This window comes from Nesoenas mayeri (genome assembly GCF_963082525.1).
Source record: "Nesoenas mayeri genome assembly, chromosome: 11".
In the NCBI taxonomy this organism is placed as follows: domain Eukaryota; kingdom Metazoa; phylum Chordata; class Aves; order Columbiformes; family Columbidae; genus Nesoenas; species Nesoenas mayeri.
This window is the reverse complement of record NC_137563.1, coordinates 13,501,155-13,517,895: the sequence shown is the minus strand read 5'-3', so window position 1 is coordinate 13,517,895 and position 16,741 is coordinate 13,501,155. Positions and strand designations below refer to the sequence as shown.

The window sequence follows — 16,741 nt, the reverse complement described above, 5'->3', positions numbered from 1 at the left end:
AAGATGTATGTGTATTCCACACTGTATCTCAGCATCTCTCTCTACTGAGAAGAGTAGAGCACGTCCTCCCAGACGACCCATGATGATTCCTTAAGTTTCTTTACCACACTTCAAATCATTTAAGGTAATATCACATATTTCTTAAGTACAATAAACTAGATCACCTATTAAGGACTCAATTGTAGGAACCTCTCCAAGATCGTCCAGCATCTCATGAATTGGATCATTGTGCTCAGGAGCAATTGCATCTTGATGGTCTAAGAGCAACTAGATGAACAGAAAGAACATTTATGTTGTTAATTGTACAACCTTTTCTAGACAGTAAAATTATATTACTTTGAGCTGGTGTATTTTTGAAAAAGATCTTATGTCATTTGACTCCAAAGCAGCAACATCAACATTCAAAGCTGTGCCATTATCACACACTCAAATATTTTCAAAAGAAACTCAGAGAGGTCACAAGCAAATTACTTAATTCTACAAGCCAACAAGCTCTTGCAAACTACAACCAAAGACAACTTTCAGCCTTGTATTTGGTAAATTTGCGTTTCAGCCAGAAGCAGCATTTTCTTTGTAAGCACTACAGATAAGGAGCAAGTATGACTGATGCATACTTACAGTGTGTGTATTGATGATTTCACCAATAGAAATATAAATAACTGGTTTAGTGAGAGTCACCAAGTCAGAATATTCATCAATATTAAATTTATCCTGTAATTCGGGAACCTCACATGCAGCCTGAAAAAAACGTCTTCAGAAAAAAGGAGAAAAGATGAGTCAGAATGACTCTGAGAGTCACATCGTGTATCACGAGCAGTAATTCCCCATGACAATCCCAAGTGTGGTCTCTCTCTTTAAACTACGGTACGTTTAGGCATATTACAGTTTGTCAGCTTTAGTTAAACGCGCCAGAAGTAACCTAGTAAAATCAAGTATTGGTATTAGCGGTTTGACACTGGCTCGTTTCCAGCATTTGCAGGCCTGGTCTGTAGCTCTGGTGACCACTGTAGTAACACCCCTTCCTTCCAGCAATCTCTGGTTTTCTTTCTTCCAAAACATGAGAAGTATAAGATGACGATTCTTGAACAAAAGCATACTTGAACCATACGAACAGCTAAATACTTTGATCCTGAGCACCACTGGGCTTCCATGTGGAGCCAGGGCTCTTATGGGATAGAAGAGTATGTGACCATTCTAGCTGACCATGTCCAAAATATCACAATAAACATGTGCAAAAGCAACCTTTGTTTTGGAAACTCCCAAGTCAAAATACTTGACTTTGCAATCTCATTAACATACAGTGTATTGCTCATAAATTCCAGGCATGCATTTTCTCTAACACTGTCATTGATGCCTATGGCAGTCTGGAGTGCAATCTCCTGTTTTCAACAGACAGCATATTTGACAGAGATAGAATTTATTGTATTTAAAATGTGTCATTATCCCTTTTTACTTGCAAAGTTACCCTCTGCCAGACTTCCCAACTTCATCAGCTAAAGGTCTTCTACCTGAATTTCTGGTATGAGTGCGACAGGTACTCATTAATGATGCTCAGGTGCGCGTTGTCTCCCATGAACATCTTATTGGATGCAGCATGCTGCAGCATCTTCGCAATGGAGCCCAGGTTTCTGCGTTGGTCCGTGGTCAACTGACCTCCAGCTGAAAGATCGATGATGTCAAACGCATCTGGTGCAACAATGGCTGGATTCATGTAGCGATAATAGAGTAAGTTGCCGACAATCTAGAAAAAGTTGAGAAGAAACACGTCAAGGAACCATGGTTTAGGACCCAATTTAATTTTATTCAAACTACTTTGACTGCACTTTAATAAATTATTTTCTTGTAAGCCAGAGGCCCCTTCCAAGATAAAGGTTCTGCTGTGCTGATGCGTACAAGCACATACTGTCCCAAAGAATCTACGGTGTGTATGTGGGGAAATTAACACACAATAGGACGGTCAACACAAAGAGGAAGACTGAGCACTACCAGTCACAGGACAATACACCACCAGATATTCATATGCATAAAGATTTAAAACTTTAACTTATAAAAATGTATGGACAGGAGATACTACAAGTTACCAATGGACTGCTCATCCGAGCATGAGACAGTCTGTCAGGAGAATTAAACATAATCGTGTTAGTCTAGTAGAGGGAAGAATGATCACGGTATAGAGAAACCCGGTGATGCAGTTCCAATATGGAACAAGAGCTAATGCTTAGAGAAGCGTGCAGAAATAGCCACCATCTCTGACACAGCAAAAATGGTGAGGAAGCATGGCGCACTAAGGAGTTAAACTGAGGAAAACAACTTTCCATTCCTTCTCCAAAGCCCTTTTCTCTTTCAGAATAATTCTTTGATAAGTCAGCAACATTTTGAGACACAGACCTCCTGTTCAAAGTTAGCAAGAGTAACTGAGAAACCATTTAATCCAGAGGTAAGAAAATCAGAAGTACAGAAGATGAATGGCATTTGACGCTCCAAAATCCAATTTACCTAGTCAAATGTGAGCAGCAATAAACTCCAAGGAACCAAAAATAAAGATGTCACATCATCTATATGCTCACAGATATACTTCTAACCTGTACTTGATATTTTGCCAAAAGTAATTCTGGCAATGAAAAGGAATTAACCCAACATGTTGATGTAAAGCGATAGTTCTCACACCGCATGCTCTAGTATTTCTGGTGGTTCACAGACATTTCCAGAGGGCCAGGCCACCTGACCTTGGCTACACCTGCTTGGCACGGGACTTAAATGCATGGAAGAGATCGGGGTCTGAACAGACAGCTGAAAACAGAGAGAAAAAATACAGCCCTTGCTGAGCAGCCCCAGAAATTGTTAACCTTTCAGTGAGGTCACGTTTGTGACAACTGTTTCATGCAAGTCCCTGCTGTACTCTCACAGACCGTGTCATGGGCTGACAACAGTCAGAGCTGTTTACTACCAGTAACAAGAAAACACATCTGTGAAAGAAATCGTATTAATAACTTTCAGACTTGCAGGGGGAGAAGAACAGTGTGTTATATGGGTAGCTTTGGTTGCTAAAAAAAAATAAATCTACACGTTGTCATGGTAGGCAACTGCAGTTTTGACTTTCATGTGGACAGTTATTTGGTTCCATGAGGATTAACAAAAACCGCAGCTTTCCACCTAAATTTACAGATGGAAGAAATTAATTCACCTGCATAGAAAGAATCGATGTCTCAGAATGGGAAAGCACAGAACTAGAAGAGAGAAGAAAACAGCATTCAGATTGGTAATTATTTTGTAACGAAGCAGAGGCAGAGAAGTTTAAAGAGACGTTATCAAGTATTCTAAGATCTAAGATTAACAAGCAAAGCATTCATGAACATACAGCCTTCACAATCACCCAAAGCCATAAAACCAAAGAAACTTCAATGAAAACTCCAAAGCTATACTCATCAGAGAGTGACTATTATTAGGATCCTTTTAGTTCTCCAGACCTACTGAAATACAAAATACAAAACCGACTAGACATTATGGAAAGTGACTCTCTACATGTTGCTACCAAAACATCCCAGAGTGTTACAGATAGGGGAATTAGGAATATCAGACTTTTGCATATACTTTTAAACTTGACATTGTCTCTTTAAGAAAAAAGCATCTGGCTGTGATGACACCAGCAAAACCAAGGTTTGCTTTCTAGGAGCAAGAGTACCCCAAGTCAAGGCATATAAAGGACCAAATGCCAAAGATATTAAAAGCAAAGCAGATGCAACAGAAAACCTCCTTCCAAACAATACATTACATCTGAGGCAATGTATATGAAGCTAACAATCAAAAGTCCCATGTGAAACATCTTCTACGCTCAGAAGTAAATAAATAAGCTTTATATAGGTTTACATGCTATTCTCTCCACACATACACCCAACAAAGGAGAAGAATGAGATGTGCTTGCCACAGCTAATGTGGATGACAATTATTCACAAAGGTGTTCAGATCCTCACCTTCAGCAGCTCATCCTCACCAGCATCAGGAAACTTCTCATGCAGTGAGTCCTTTAGTACCTTGGCAATGAAACGCATTCCATAACTTCAAGAGAAAGAAAGAGGCAAATGAGACTGCTGCAAGCACAAATCACCACCAGCCTCTCAGGGATAACACTGTGGTGCAACAGACTCACGGGATTTTGTCCACTGAACTAACGATGGCAGACAGGAACTTGTCTGTCACTGTCCTCATGTTTCTGATCGAGGCATCCAGGCGCGTCCTCACCTCTTCATGACTTAGAGCTTGTTCAGGTGTAACATCATACGGCAGTTTGCTGTTTGAAAAAGTCAAACACGTGAAGGTGAATATTCCTCAGGCCAGCATATTTCAGGAATTTCTAGCTTGACACATTAACAAGTTTGTATCCACATAGCTGCCGAGAGCTGTGCACACTCTTGAGTTAACCTTTCGGGCACTGGAAGAGATGAAGACCTCTTGCTTTAGCTTCCTCGACTCTCCCTTGCAATGGCCACTGTGAGAAAAGTCCCAGCTAACTCAAAACAGTATCTTTTTTACAGCATGCACACTAGGCAACAAAGTGCCATCTGTGCCATGGAGCAGTTTTTCAGGCTGCAAATAAACTGCTGAAAATGCAAGCTATGCATTTGAACATCAAGATGATAAAACACCAAAGAACATTCCTTCTTCCATCTCCTCATGAGATTCCCTTTCAATACACTCAGCACCATCGCCAGAATATCTTTAGAATCTCAGATGAAAGATGTCTCAAGGAGATGGAAAAGCTGGTGTCTTGGACAGATGCATGCAGTGAAGCCAAAGATGGTCCAGAATGATTAACCGAGCAGTGCAAAGCAACCAAGCAATGTTTAGAAAAACACAGTGGTAACATTTGCCATACCTGGCCTCGCCAGTTTGAGACTCCATCTGGTTAACCCAAGACTTGTAAATATCCACTGGATCAGTTTTGATATTGAGTGATTTATCTTCGATGATTTCTTTCACAACCGGTGCCAGGATCTGCCTCAAGGCATTCTGACCGCGGGCACCACGGTTGAAACTCACTACCATTTTAATAACAGTAGGATTCCCAGTCACAATTTCTTGTATTTGGTCTACTTTTGATCTGAAGAAGAAAGAATAAACATGAAACATGAGGTACACATAATGCTGTCAGGTGGTAGATACATTTCTCAGCTTAAAACCAACCGTTAAAGAGCATCACTGTCACAAAACAGATAATGGATTTGTGCTAAAAATCTCCATACGGCAATAAACTACAACACCGTACAAGAACAACACTGGAATACTTCCCAAGACAGATGAGGGAAGAAACCTCTATTCTGTCTATTTGGGAATTCAGTGCAACTTGCCAGTAATCATCTCAACAACAATGAATGCAAATCCAAGTGTACATTCTATTTGAGAGCACAATTCAAAAATACAAAGGAAATGAAGCATGTTTTATATAGAAGAGAGAGAGAACAGTAGATTTCTTCCAGTATTTAAAATAAGAAAACAAGCAAATCGACTACAAAAGCCACTCTTAAAATACTGCTATGTGAAATACAGCAGTAGAGATCAAAGCATCTACATTCCTTCGTCTATATGCCCCTGGTTTCAAGTATGAATTTAAGGGGAAAAAAAAAAATCTCTTTTAGAAGCTATTTGGTTTAGGGCATACACCGTCTTCATGTTTAAAAAGCATTCCGAAGAATGCTGAAAGAGTAATTCCTCAAACATTTTATTGCACATTCTTCCCAGGAAGTTGTGCAGCTCTGCACTGTAAAGAGCTGAAGTCGTGAAACACTGAGCTCCTGAGGCCCAACCGATCAAGAACACGACTGAGGACAGCTGCTCCGTCAGCCCCAGCACTGACAGAAAGAGGAATGCCAAACAAGAAAGCCTCTCAGTTTTAGCCTCCCCATCAGGTTTCAGAAATCCAGAGAGCTTAGCTCTCTCCCGGGCTTGTAAAGCCCGAGTTTGCAGTTTGTTGGAGGTGTTTATAGCCAAACACTGGAGAACTGAGATCAGACTGAATTTTAGGATGTCTTTGCATCTGACTAGAAGTAGGAACCACGTTAAACAGTGAAATCTTGACTGACGCAAAAACCCCTCATCCTCAATGGACATACCTCCTTTACAGACTTAATTAAGGACAAATACGAAACCGGAAGACAACAATGAAGGGACAGTTTAGCATTATCTGCATATTAACATGAGACACACCACGAAAACTGCCTCAATTCAAGAAATTGCCCAACTCACTCAACAGCTAGAATGTGCCATATATTACCACATACTTGATCTCTTCCTGCAATGCTGTTTGGAAAAGCCGTAACAACAGGTATTCCTCTCTTTGATTGGATGCATAGTTATACAGTGTGAAGATGACAGAATCCATGAACTTTGTGGATTTGTTTTGTGGCATCTGAAAAATCAGCTTGGCCAAGTAGGTTGGGTTAGTCTACAACAAGAAAAATTACTTAATGTGCATATCCACACAGGCCAGTGTCACTATGAACTATGATGGCTCAAAACCACAGTGCACAAGCAAAGACTGTGCCAAGACACATAAGCCTACAACAAGAGGTCACCAAGCAGCGTTGGAAGCTGCTTACCTGAAGTAAGTAGAATAGATGCTGATAGGCTTCCAGCTTTTCTCTCTTCTCTTTGCTCAAAGCTTTCAAACCTCCCCTTTGTTTGTTCAGCATCATCATGTCAGAGAGCTGTTCCTTGTTTTTCTTGGTAAGTTTTTTGCTATGAGAAACAACATCCTGAAAAGAATGAACAGGGACATATTCCACTCTAAGTATTTTATAACAGGCAATGTTAGAAAACAGTTGCATCTGAGAGCCCATTTCTCTTGTATATGGAAAGGCAGGGTCAAGGTGTGCCTAGCGCTGTTAAACTGAAGCATTATTTCCTATGGCAGCAATTCCTCTGACTGGAAGTGCACATTCTGCTTTGTCCTTGACTTCCTGAATTTGTCTGAAAACATGGAAGGGTCAGTCACTCTTGGCAGCAATTACTATCAGAGCCAGTAGCATCCTGAAGATGCTTAAAAATGCTTTTCTTTCTGAATTGGGCTTAAAACCTAAAAAATCCTGCTTCATGCTCAGCTGGCTCGGTATCTCCACACAATCTGACATCAATGGCACTTTTCGCTGCAGACACCAGTTCAAAAGCCGCAGGCTCCTCCCAGACTCATTTCACTACACTGGCTGAGGTTTTACACCGGGAGGAGCCTCGTGCCATGCCTGCCAGAACCCAATGAAAGGCTGACAAGAACTTCAGCCTGAAGAAAAGTCAATGCTCTATCAGCAAGAGCTTCTTCTGTGAAATAATCACGTCAGCTGACAGAGAGGGCCTCCTTTAACCAACAAACACCAAGCGGCATGAGCATGTCTCCTGTCTCCTAGGTCACACCCACCACAAGGTTGTGGCCTATCACTTGTTAAACCACAAGGGAGCAAACCACAGGAATTCTCAAAGCCTTGAAACACACAAGCTGTTTAATTCATTATGTCTAGATAGCATGGTGTTTGTTTGATTGTTTTAGCTTCAGGTCTTGCTTCTTTTACTCCTATAGCTTACTAAATTAGCAGAATGGAGTAAAAATGTACTGGGAGTAAAATCTGCAAGTCTGAAGCAACAACATTTTATGCTGGGCCTGAGCAATTGGTGAGCAAGGCCAGAAGCTCTCCGTGCCAGCTACTGCTGGTCTCAGTTCAGTCTGCAGCTGGTTTCCCATGAGCACGTTTCCTACCTGCAAAGTGATTTTGTTTTTCACTAGCAGCCCAATTTTGATGTCCATGAGGTTGAGGTCATTTTCCAGTTGCTGATTGGATCGGATCAAGGTTACAACTTCCTCACGTAGTTTCATTAGCTCAAGCTCCTCCTGAAAATCTTGGTCACTCTGATCAAGCAAATGGACAAATTTCCGAACGACAGCCATAGGTGGGTTTTTAGCATTAACTAAAATAGGCAAGAAAACATCAGGGATGAGAAACAGAAGCAGATACATGCCTTATCTATGTTTAAACAGCATATCAAGGAGCAGCCAGGATAAGATTAGCACCACCATGTCTAAACAGCTTGTGACATTCTGAATTTATTATTTTGAGTTAATCACAAGAGAAGAAAACAGTAAAGAATGAAGTCACAGAACCATACAATGTCCGGAGTTGGATATGACCCACCAGGATCGTGGAGTCCAACTCCTGTCCCTGCACAGGACAACCCCACAGTTCACACCATGTGTCTGAGGACGTTGTCCAGTCTCTTCTTGAACACTGTCAGGCTTGGGGCCAGGTCACCTCCCTGGGGAGCCTGTTCCAGTGTCCAGCACCCTCTGGGTGAAGAATTTTCCCTCATGTCCACCCAACAGTCAGTATCAGCCTAGAGTAACTCACACAGCCAAAGTCAACTACAAAGCTCTGGTTCTACCTTTCAGCAGCAAAAGCAATGGCTGGAATCAAGTATTCCTTCAGTCTAAAGAGCTACCCCACTCTTCACACTTCCCTGCCAACTTCATCCCAATCACTCTTCAAAACTATCCTGATGTTATAGATCACACCAGCAACATCCCTTGCAAATAGAGATTTAAGACACATCTGTTTTATCCTCTTGGCAATACTTACTGAGGGTTTTGTAGTCTTCTCGTGCTTTGTTTGCGCGGATAAAGGCTTGAATTTTTATAACATCATTTATCTAGGATTAAAAAACAAATAAAGCACTTGACCTTGTTCTGGAAAAAGTACAAACGCCAGGTACTGAATTCACTTAACAAGATAGCCTCTTACATGGTTTCTGAAATACTGCAGACGATCTCTGTAACGTCTTCTGGCTTGATACATCCTGGTCATTGACTGAATCTATAGAAGGGTAACCAAAATACATAAAAATCTTTCCCACAAAATTCACTACCCAAAAGGTTTACCAAAAGTGTCAGCAGGCAGCCTTCCCTACCTTCACCACCTGGTCCTTTTGTGCTCGCAGGTAATCCAACCGGGTTTGATAGGCCTTCCTCTGCTTGTAGCCGCGCCACTGGGACTGAAAACAGAAAACAGGCACACTGACTTTCCTCTTCTAATTAAAGAGAAGTAATTACCAATCTCAGCTTCTTTCTGCTCCTCTGCTTCAAGCTTCCATTTCAGCGAAGCAGAACGTGAGGCAGATATGCTTATGCTATCAAGAGATACACAGTATGAAGCATTAACTACTTCACCAACTGGAATCACTAGAGACTGGAATTACCCCATGGAGAGCCTGGACCTTCTGAAGCACAGCTCAAGATCAAGGATATAACTAAAGAGTCAATTTGACATGAGGATTGTGCATTAGATGCTGCTGCTGGCAAAAACAGTGATGTAATGTTATAAACCTGCAGAACAGACTCTCTGCTACTGATACGTGGAACAGAAGATAGGTGAGGAGCTGGACTACACTTAAAGGCAGAGAGTGGTATTTTAATTAGCTGGGAGTGGTTTGGGGGGTCATTGTGTGGTTTTGGTTTGTTTTTATTTTCCAAATATACACGCAGAGCATGTCCTAGTTAGGCAGAAACAAACACATATGTGCTGCTCAAATAATAAAGTGGTAATACGGTACAAAGCATCTATTTCACTTGCACACATTTCAGTTACAACACCAAAGATTTATTTCACTGTTCTCCTGTAAGTGCACCCAACCTTGCGCTGAATTATCCCATTATCTCTTTCAGGTCCTTAATCCTTCAAATCCCTGGACAAATTTGAAGAGAGGAAGAATCTTATTTGGGAAAACTGAAACCATCTTGTTTCTCTTCAGTTCATGGAGAATCACAGTAGTAATTTCATCGCATAGTATTATCAACATAAAAACATACAACACACTTCATGTTGCCCTATTCCCTAAATACTGAATCTGACAATAAAATGACAGGTAAAGCTTCCTCAAGTAAGTTCTTCTCTTTCCAGTTCTGCCTGATAAGACTTTATTGACTAGATAGGACATAGAAAAGTAAGTAACATGCCAAAATTCTTGAGAGAAGGAAATGCCTTTAGCTAATTTGCAAAATGAGGTGAAGAAAGCTGTGTGTTGTAACTGAACTGAATAAAAACAGTCAATAAGCTTGCACAAAGAAAACAACTGCAGAGTACAAGTTTCAAATGCATTTAAAGGATATAACTACCTGAATGCAAGTGATTGCTGGGACTTGTTTCTTCAAAAAATTCATTCTTGAGTTGAATTCCTGGCGAACAAGATAACCTCGACAGCAAGCCTGAAGTTTTGTAATAAGGTTCTCATTGGCCAGCCACAGCTGCTCTCGGTTGTACGCCGCAGTGACTCCAGATATGGTGCTCTGCATCGAGGTTATGGTACGAAGAAAAGCCAGAAAAAGAGGATGTTACATCAGCTTTCCATATTGTGCTAACAAGAAACTTCCAGGTTGCCTTTCAGTGAACAGCAACACCATCGTCCTGTACCCTTTTACCAACAGGACATTTTTGTCTGAAATGGGACAAGGGTTTTTGACACCCCATCTGATGATGGCCAGTGAAATAAATGAGTTACTAAGCTTTTTAACATGAGTACAACATTGAAGTGTTCTCTCTTAGAGATGCCCTAACAGTAGGAACGGTAAGAATGTCAGCTTTTCAGAGAAAAGATTTATGTTCTCTACCCTACCTGTATCTCCTCCCGTGACAGCTGTGTGTCATTCGGCACAAATTCCACTGGTTCATCCCATCCTCCCTCTCTGGTCCGCAGGTTATGATAATAATGATAGCCTCCTCTCACCCAGTGCTTCACCCATTCACTGCCATTGCCCCCTAAGAACAGAAACTGCTGTGTAAGTCACAAAAACAGACAAGTGTCTTACCTTTCCTGCATACAAATGTCAGAACTAGGAAATCCACATACACAGATGCTCCTATCTTCAGCGAGAGAAGGAATGTTTCTGAGTCTCTAATGACCTCATACAAGAACTACCTACACATAACACATTCTACAACCGGAGGCTATTCTACTGTTCATTTTTTTTTAAACCTTAGTTCGCAAAGCATCCACAATTGCCACCTGTAACACAAGACTTATCCCCAGAGGCTTTTTTACCTCTGGTTCCAATTCCACATGCAATAATATTGAATTTATTTCACTAACAGTTAGCTACTCAAGGTTCACCTGCTGCCACTTTTCTTTTCTTGACTTCTGACAGCTCTCGCTGGTATGTCTCGGCACATTCCGGAGTGACTCCATACAGCCCAACGTCTGGCGAACGCAAGGCACTCAGGGTCTGGCCAATGTCACCACGGTCCACTGCTTCATTAATGGCCAGAATTCCTAAGGAGACTTTGATAACACAAGAGAGCAGGTTACCTTGGCATCCATGGCTCAGTGACTCACAGCAAACACAGGACAACAGAACGGAGAAAGGCAACACAAACACACACAGTTCGAGTGTGAATATACACAAACATTTAAATGTATATAAATACAGAATGTAAATAAAAACAAGAAAACTTGCAGTAGAGAGGCCTTTTCAGTACAGTGTCCAAGCACATGTGTAGTGCACCTGACAGCACGTACCTGCTGTGCCCCAAGTCCCCGTGTGTGCTGATCTACCACCAATATTTCCCAACAACACACAATGTTTTAGCTCTACTCTGACATCTGCCACAGATGCATTAAGAACTCATTTTGATGGTAATCCAGTCCAACCCCATTCTCAAAGCTGGGAGAACTTAAGGGCCTTGTCTAACTGAGTCTGGAAAACCTCAAAGGACAGAGATTCCACAGTGTCTTTAGACAACCTGTTTCAGAAGGCACCAGAGAGGTTCCAGACTCAAAAACTCTTCAGTTTCCAGTAAAGCTGCCTATTCAAAGCAAAATCAGAAGGGACTGTGTGCATTTTCGGATAACTTTAAGTATCAGGCTAACATCAAATCAGAAGTTTTGGAAGTTGAAAGTAAGACATTTTGTCAGCACAATGGAGATGAAGAAACAGAATAAAGAAAAATACAAGGTGACTCTAAAGAGAGAAAACAATCAGTTTACTAATACTGTGCAAAACAAGCAGACAGGTGCAACTGTTGAATGTAACAGGAAATTAGAGAGAGTAAATGCAAATAGAACAATCTCATATTACTTGTTAATGTATAAAAACAAGCTCTCTGAAGCATGCGGTACCCAGCAAACGAACAGCATGTACAGAGAACAGGATATTAGAATATATAAGACAACTATAAAAACTCTCACGTTTTGTTAAACTTTCTGTCAGGAAAAAATCCCAAAGAAAGAAAACAAAACAACAATAAACCTCAAACAAACAAACAAAAAAAAAAAACACCCAAAAAACCACCACCAAAAAATCCAACCAACGCAAACAAACAAAACCAAGCAAACAGTAGTAATTACTTCATTGTTTCAGGAGACAGAAATGACACCAATGCAAAGACTTGGATGTAAAGATGGTTGGGCCAGTTCACCTACAAGCTGCGCTAAGGGGCAAAGGGGGTTATCGCTGATGTGTATTATTGTCTGTATTTGAAAAACATGTGAGGCAGTCTAGAAAAACTTCATAGAACTGAGACAAGACAACAGTATGCCACGCAAACAAAACGAAATGCACACCAGAAAACAGCATTTAAATTGCGCATGTGACTTTCTCATACCTAAATAACCGCCCACGGGCACACACAATGCAAATGACAAACAACTCAATAGAGATTTGCCCAATGAGGTAACATGGTCACATGCAAAACTGGAAAAATGGCATATCTCTCCAAAAGATAAGAAATACAGTCTATGAAGAATCTGACACTCTTCAAAACTAAGCACTACATGAGAAGCACATAAGGGCATTTGATTTCCTTTGCCACATTTACATGACGTTTCTAGCTCCCAGCCTTTCCTTAAGCAACCACGACTTGGTCAATAATGAGGATTAATTGCAATATTGTGTGACAGTACTCACATCTCTCCGACTCCTCCGTGTCCTTGTTAGCCCTATGAATCCCATCCTGAATTTCATCGAGCCAAAGCACAGCTGTTTCATCCTGTGTGTCCTGAGGGGAATATGATGAGAAAAATATACACAGCGTGAAGAGAAAAGTATCACTATTTTTGCAAAGTAAAATAACCCATATCAACAACAGCCAGTACAGCAGGCTTCCGTATCAGAGGGAACGAGAAGCAGTTCATTGTTTCTAGTTCCCTCCAACACAAGGACACCCTGTGCATTTGTGACCACCAGAGACTGCTGTGGCACTACCAAATTAACACCTCCTCCCGGCAAAAAATCTGTTCTGGAAACAGAATGAAGAAGAAATTCTATCAGTGGGAATCATTCTGATAAGCAAAGAGAACACAAGGCCAGGGGCTCACCAGTGGTTAGTTCTATAGCCATACCTGCTCAGAGGATGAGACTTTCCAGGAACACAAGTCAGTCCTTCGACAGAACACAGCTACAAAGAATTCCCAGAACAAAAAGCAGCCAAAGCACGTCTGTGTGCGGCAGGTAGAAGCCCTCGGGTAACTAATGCCACATCAGGCTGTCCTTGTCCCTGCTCACAGACGTTCACTAGCCTGTACAGACTAGCAAACCAAAACGCATTGTACATGTTGTGGCTGGGTGTACACACACAGCCTGAGCCACGTTTTCAGTCTTCAACACATGGCTCATCAAGGGGTGGCGATCACAGAGTATCCTGTATTTTGGCTGGGATTTGAAGAAATCCAGTCAATTGATGTTACATGCAGAAATTGGAGAAGAGCAATGAGCCAAGTGTTCAGCAAGTCCCAAAATATACAATAAGAACAATGATGCAGCAGTTGCCAAGCGCAGCTTCTCCACACCCACTGTCGCTTCCTGTAGGTAACTACGGGAAGAAACGCTGAGATGCAACAGCCACCCCTCCTTGACAAGTCCACAGAACACAGGAAACATTTACTTCTGGTATGGAATAATATTCACACTGCACAAAAGAGCCACTATTTACAGTGTTCAAGAACTCTGGGGCCAGACTGAAAAAAAGAACTTTCTTTACATGCCCTTCACATTTTTCCCTGTTTTGGCCGGTCCAAACCTGATATGCTTAATGAGTTATCGTTCAAGGGACAAACGTGTCTTTCACAGGTAGATTTCATCTGAAAGCCCACAGACCTACAAGAGGACAAGCAACAGCAAAATTCCTGTCCATGGAGCGGGAGAGAACAACTGAAGGAACAGCTTCCTCTACTGTGACCTCTACCAGCAGAAATCAAGCCACAGATCACCGAAACCACCTGTGCTTCCCTACAGATTCACTGCTGCAGGCTTTCCAGCAGGTACACACGTGTTCCGTGGCACCAGGTCCACTGTTCTTCTCTCTCGTTACATGAGACACGTACGCTATCCAGGCTGTCTGGCCAGTCACAGACTGCACAGCTGCAATGAACCACAGTCCCTCCCAGTCCCGCGGCACAGAATCACCAGTCAGTAACAGTGCACTTCACATAGTGACTGTTTTCCCCACAATGTTACTTTATAGTATGATCTGTCCGTTTCTGAAATTACTGGCATGCTGCTGAGAGGAGCCCTAAACTGAACATATGCCTAAATAAGGTAATTTCACGCCAACTGAGAAGTTACCAGCAGGGCCTGGCACAAGCCAGTGCACACTAAAAAGAGTTCATTATTTCACTCTGACTCAGCCAGAGGAAATGCTGCAGCACAAACCAGGTTCCTAAGCAACATTAACTCTTTCAGGGGCGCCCTTGGGGAAGCTGCTAATGATTTTCATCAGAAATGCACAAAGATTTCAGCTATTGCCATCACATGGGTTTATCTTCAGTTAAAAAATTAAAAAAATAAATTAAAAAAAAAAATCATTGTTCAACACAAGCTAGATTTTAGCCCCCATGCAAAATTTTGCATTGGTGTTAGTGCAAACACCCTCAAGCCACTAAAAGCAGAGATGTCTGCTGATACTTTGTAAATAGATTAGGGGAAAAAAAAAAAAGTCGGCATGTCATCCACACTGCTCAAAAATCAGCTGCATACACACACACACAGACACACAGACACACACACACACACACATACACACACTGATCCTCACCCATAAAATGAGACCCTTCCTCTCCCCATCTTCACCATCACATTTAGTCAATTAGTGAAAGTGGCAACTATGGACAAGTAGGTAGAAGCCCCTGGCTAATAAGACAACTACCACTCACAAAATCATGACCAGTGAGTGTCACCAGGTGAACAGGCGGCACTGGTATACATTTTTCTAGTTGCATGCATTTTGCTTCATTTATTTTTTCTAAGTTACCACTTAACAGATTTTTCCACTTTCAGAAACTTTCTTTTTGCCATATATAGCTGTGCCTATGACTACAATTAACAATACTAAAAGAAAATACTTAAGCTTGCACAACACTTGCATTCAGAAGTTCAGAACTCCTAGAATGAACATGGTCTCCTTGTAAAAACAGATGAGACATATTATTTCTCCCCAAGAGATACACATCTCATGTTAACTGTAGCAAGACATCTCATGCAGTAAATATTCCTGTACCCATCTTTGTAGCTCATGAACATTCATACAGTCTGGCTGCAAATCTCTTTCTCTAGTACAGAAAGATGCAAACTGCCCGGATGAGATCAGGGGATGGTATGCAGAATGCCACGCTCTCCATATCCAGTTTGGATTCCTGGCTTTCAGGACCAGTAATAAGCCCATTACACAGATGTAAAGGTTTATCATGAGGTGCATCTATTGCACTCACCTGTGCTTTCTCTCTCTTGGCTCGAAGCAGCGTATCCTGGTAATGCTGTGCTACCTTTGGGGCTACACCCTCCAGTTTTGCTGCAGGAATCTGTAAGGCTTGAAGAGTCTTTTTGGCGTCCCCTTCATCCAGAGCTTCATTGATAAGACCAATTGCCAAAATCCCTAAGAAGGAAGGCATGGGGGAGAAATACAAAGTTCCATTTTTGATCAACAATAAACATAAGCATTGTTTCAGAAGAAAAGTGGAATTAGTCCTTCCTAAACCAGGCTGAGAACCGCAATATTTTTAACAGAAAGCTTCCTTTACTAGTGAGGAAAGCAAGACTATTTCTCCACCTGAAAGCAGTCACAATGCCTGGGCACTGCAATAAAAAATAAGAAATTAGAAAAAAAAAATCCCTCAGGAAGACCACACGCAAGGACAGAACTGAGTCTTCGCACATCCAACTCTCTAGAAGAGAATTATCAAAGCCCAAATGGCCAAAGTTCATAGGTTACAGTTTTCCAAGGCGCTCTCTTCCCTAGAAAGAAATCACATGAAGCTAAAGTAACTTCATATTTCAGAAAACTCTTGTATTTAACATATGTAGTATCAGCTGTATTATCAGAGATGTGGATGCTATTCATATACACTAAAATTTACCATTCAGCTATACAGAAATAAACAAAAATAAATACCTTATGGTTAGCTAAATATGAACAGAGTCTATATCATACATGTCCTACCCACAGCAACTATCTCCTGTGAATCACAACTTAGGCCAGGATGAGATGGACCCTAGAGGTCATCTGATTCAATTCCCTCTTAAAGAAGGATCAATGCAAATCAGGGTTTGATCCGTGCAGAACAAAGAGATCTTTTAGACAAAAGAAAGCAAGGGACTCAGTGAGGGGATTTCCAACTTTGGTTAATGTATCCAAAGATGGTGACTTTTTCTTCCATGCAGGAAGACAACCACAAAACAAAATTGTATATGAAAACCAGAACATGTCAGGGAAGAGGGGTATCT

The 16,741-nt window shown here is 41.4% G+C and overlaps 1 protein-coding gene across 2 annotated transcripts in view; it reads right to left on the bottom strand.

Moving 5' to 3' along the window:
- The window catches only part of IQGAP1 (IQ motif containing GTPase activating protein 1), a 59,615-nt gene that overhangs the window by 8,719 nt on the left and 34,155 nt on the right, over positions 1-16,741 (bottom strand). For both annotated transcript variants that reach the window (XM_080350999.1, XM_080351000.1), the window contains 17 exons: positions 15,730-15,893; positions 12,932-13,022; positions 11,140-11,307; positions 10,645-10,787; positions 10,148-10,318; positions 8,944-9,027; positions 8,778-8,849; positions 8,616-8,685; positions 7,742-7,950; positions 6,594-6,749; positions 6,276-6,439; positions 4,874-5,098; positions 4,148-4,288; positions 3,972-4,056; positions 1,509-1,741; positions 619-751; positions 165-267 (listed from right to left, as the gene is read on the bottom strand). In XM_080350999.1, coding sequence (XP_080207125.1) covers positions 165-267; positions 619-751; positions 1,509-1,741; positions 3,972-4,056; positions 4,148-4,288; positions 4,874-5,098; positions 6,276-6,439; positions 6,594-6,749; positions 7,742-7,950; positions 8,616-8,685; positions 8,778-8,849; positions 8,944-9,027; positions 10,148-10,318; positions 10,645-10,787; positions 11,140-11,307; positions 12,932-13,022; positions 15,730-15,893 — 2,412 coding nt within the window. The remainder of the gene's footprint in view (positions 1-164; positions 268-618; positions 752-1,508; positions 1,742-3,971; positions 4,057-4,147; positions 4,289-4,873; positions 5,099-6,275; positions 6,440-6,593; positions 6,750-7,741; positions 7,951-8,615; positions 8,686-8,777; positions 8,850-8,943; positions 9,028-10,147; positions 10,319-10,644; positions 10,788-11,139; positions 11,308-12,931; positions 13,023-15,729; positions 15,894-16,741) is intronic.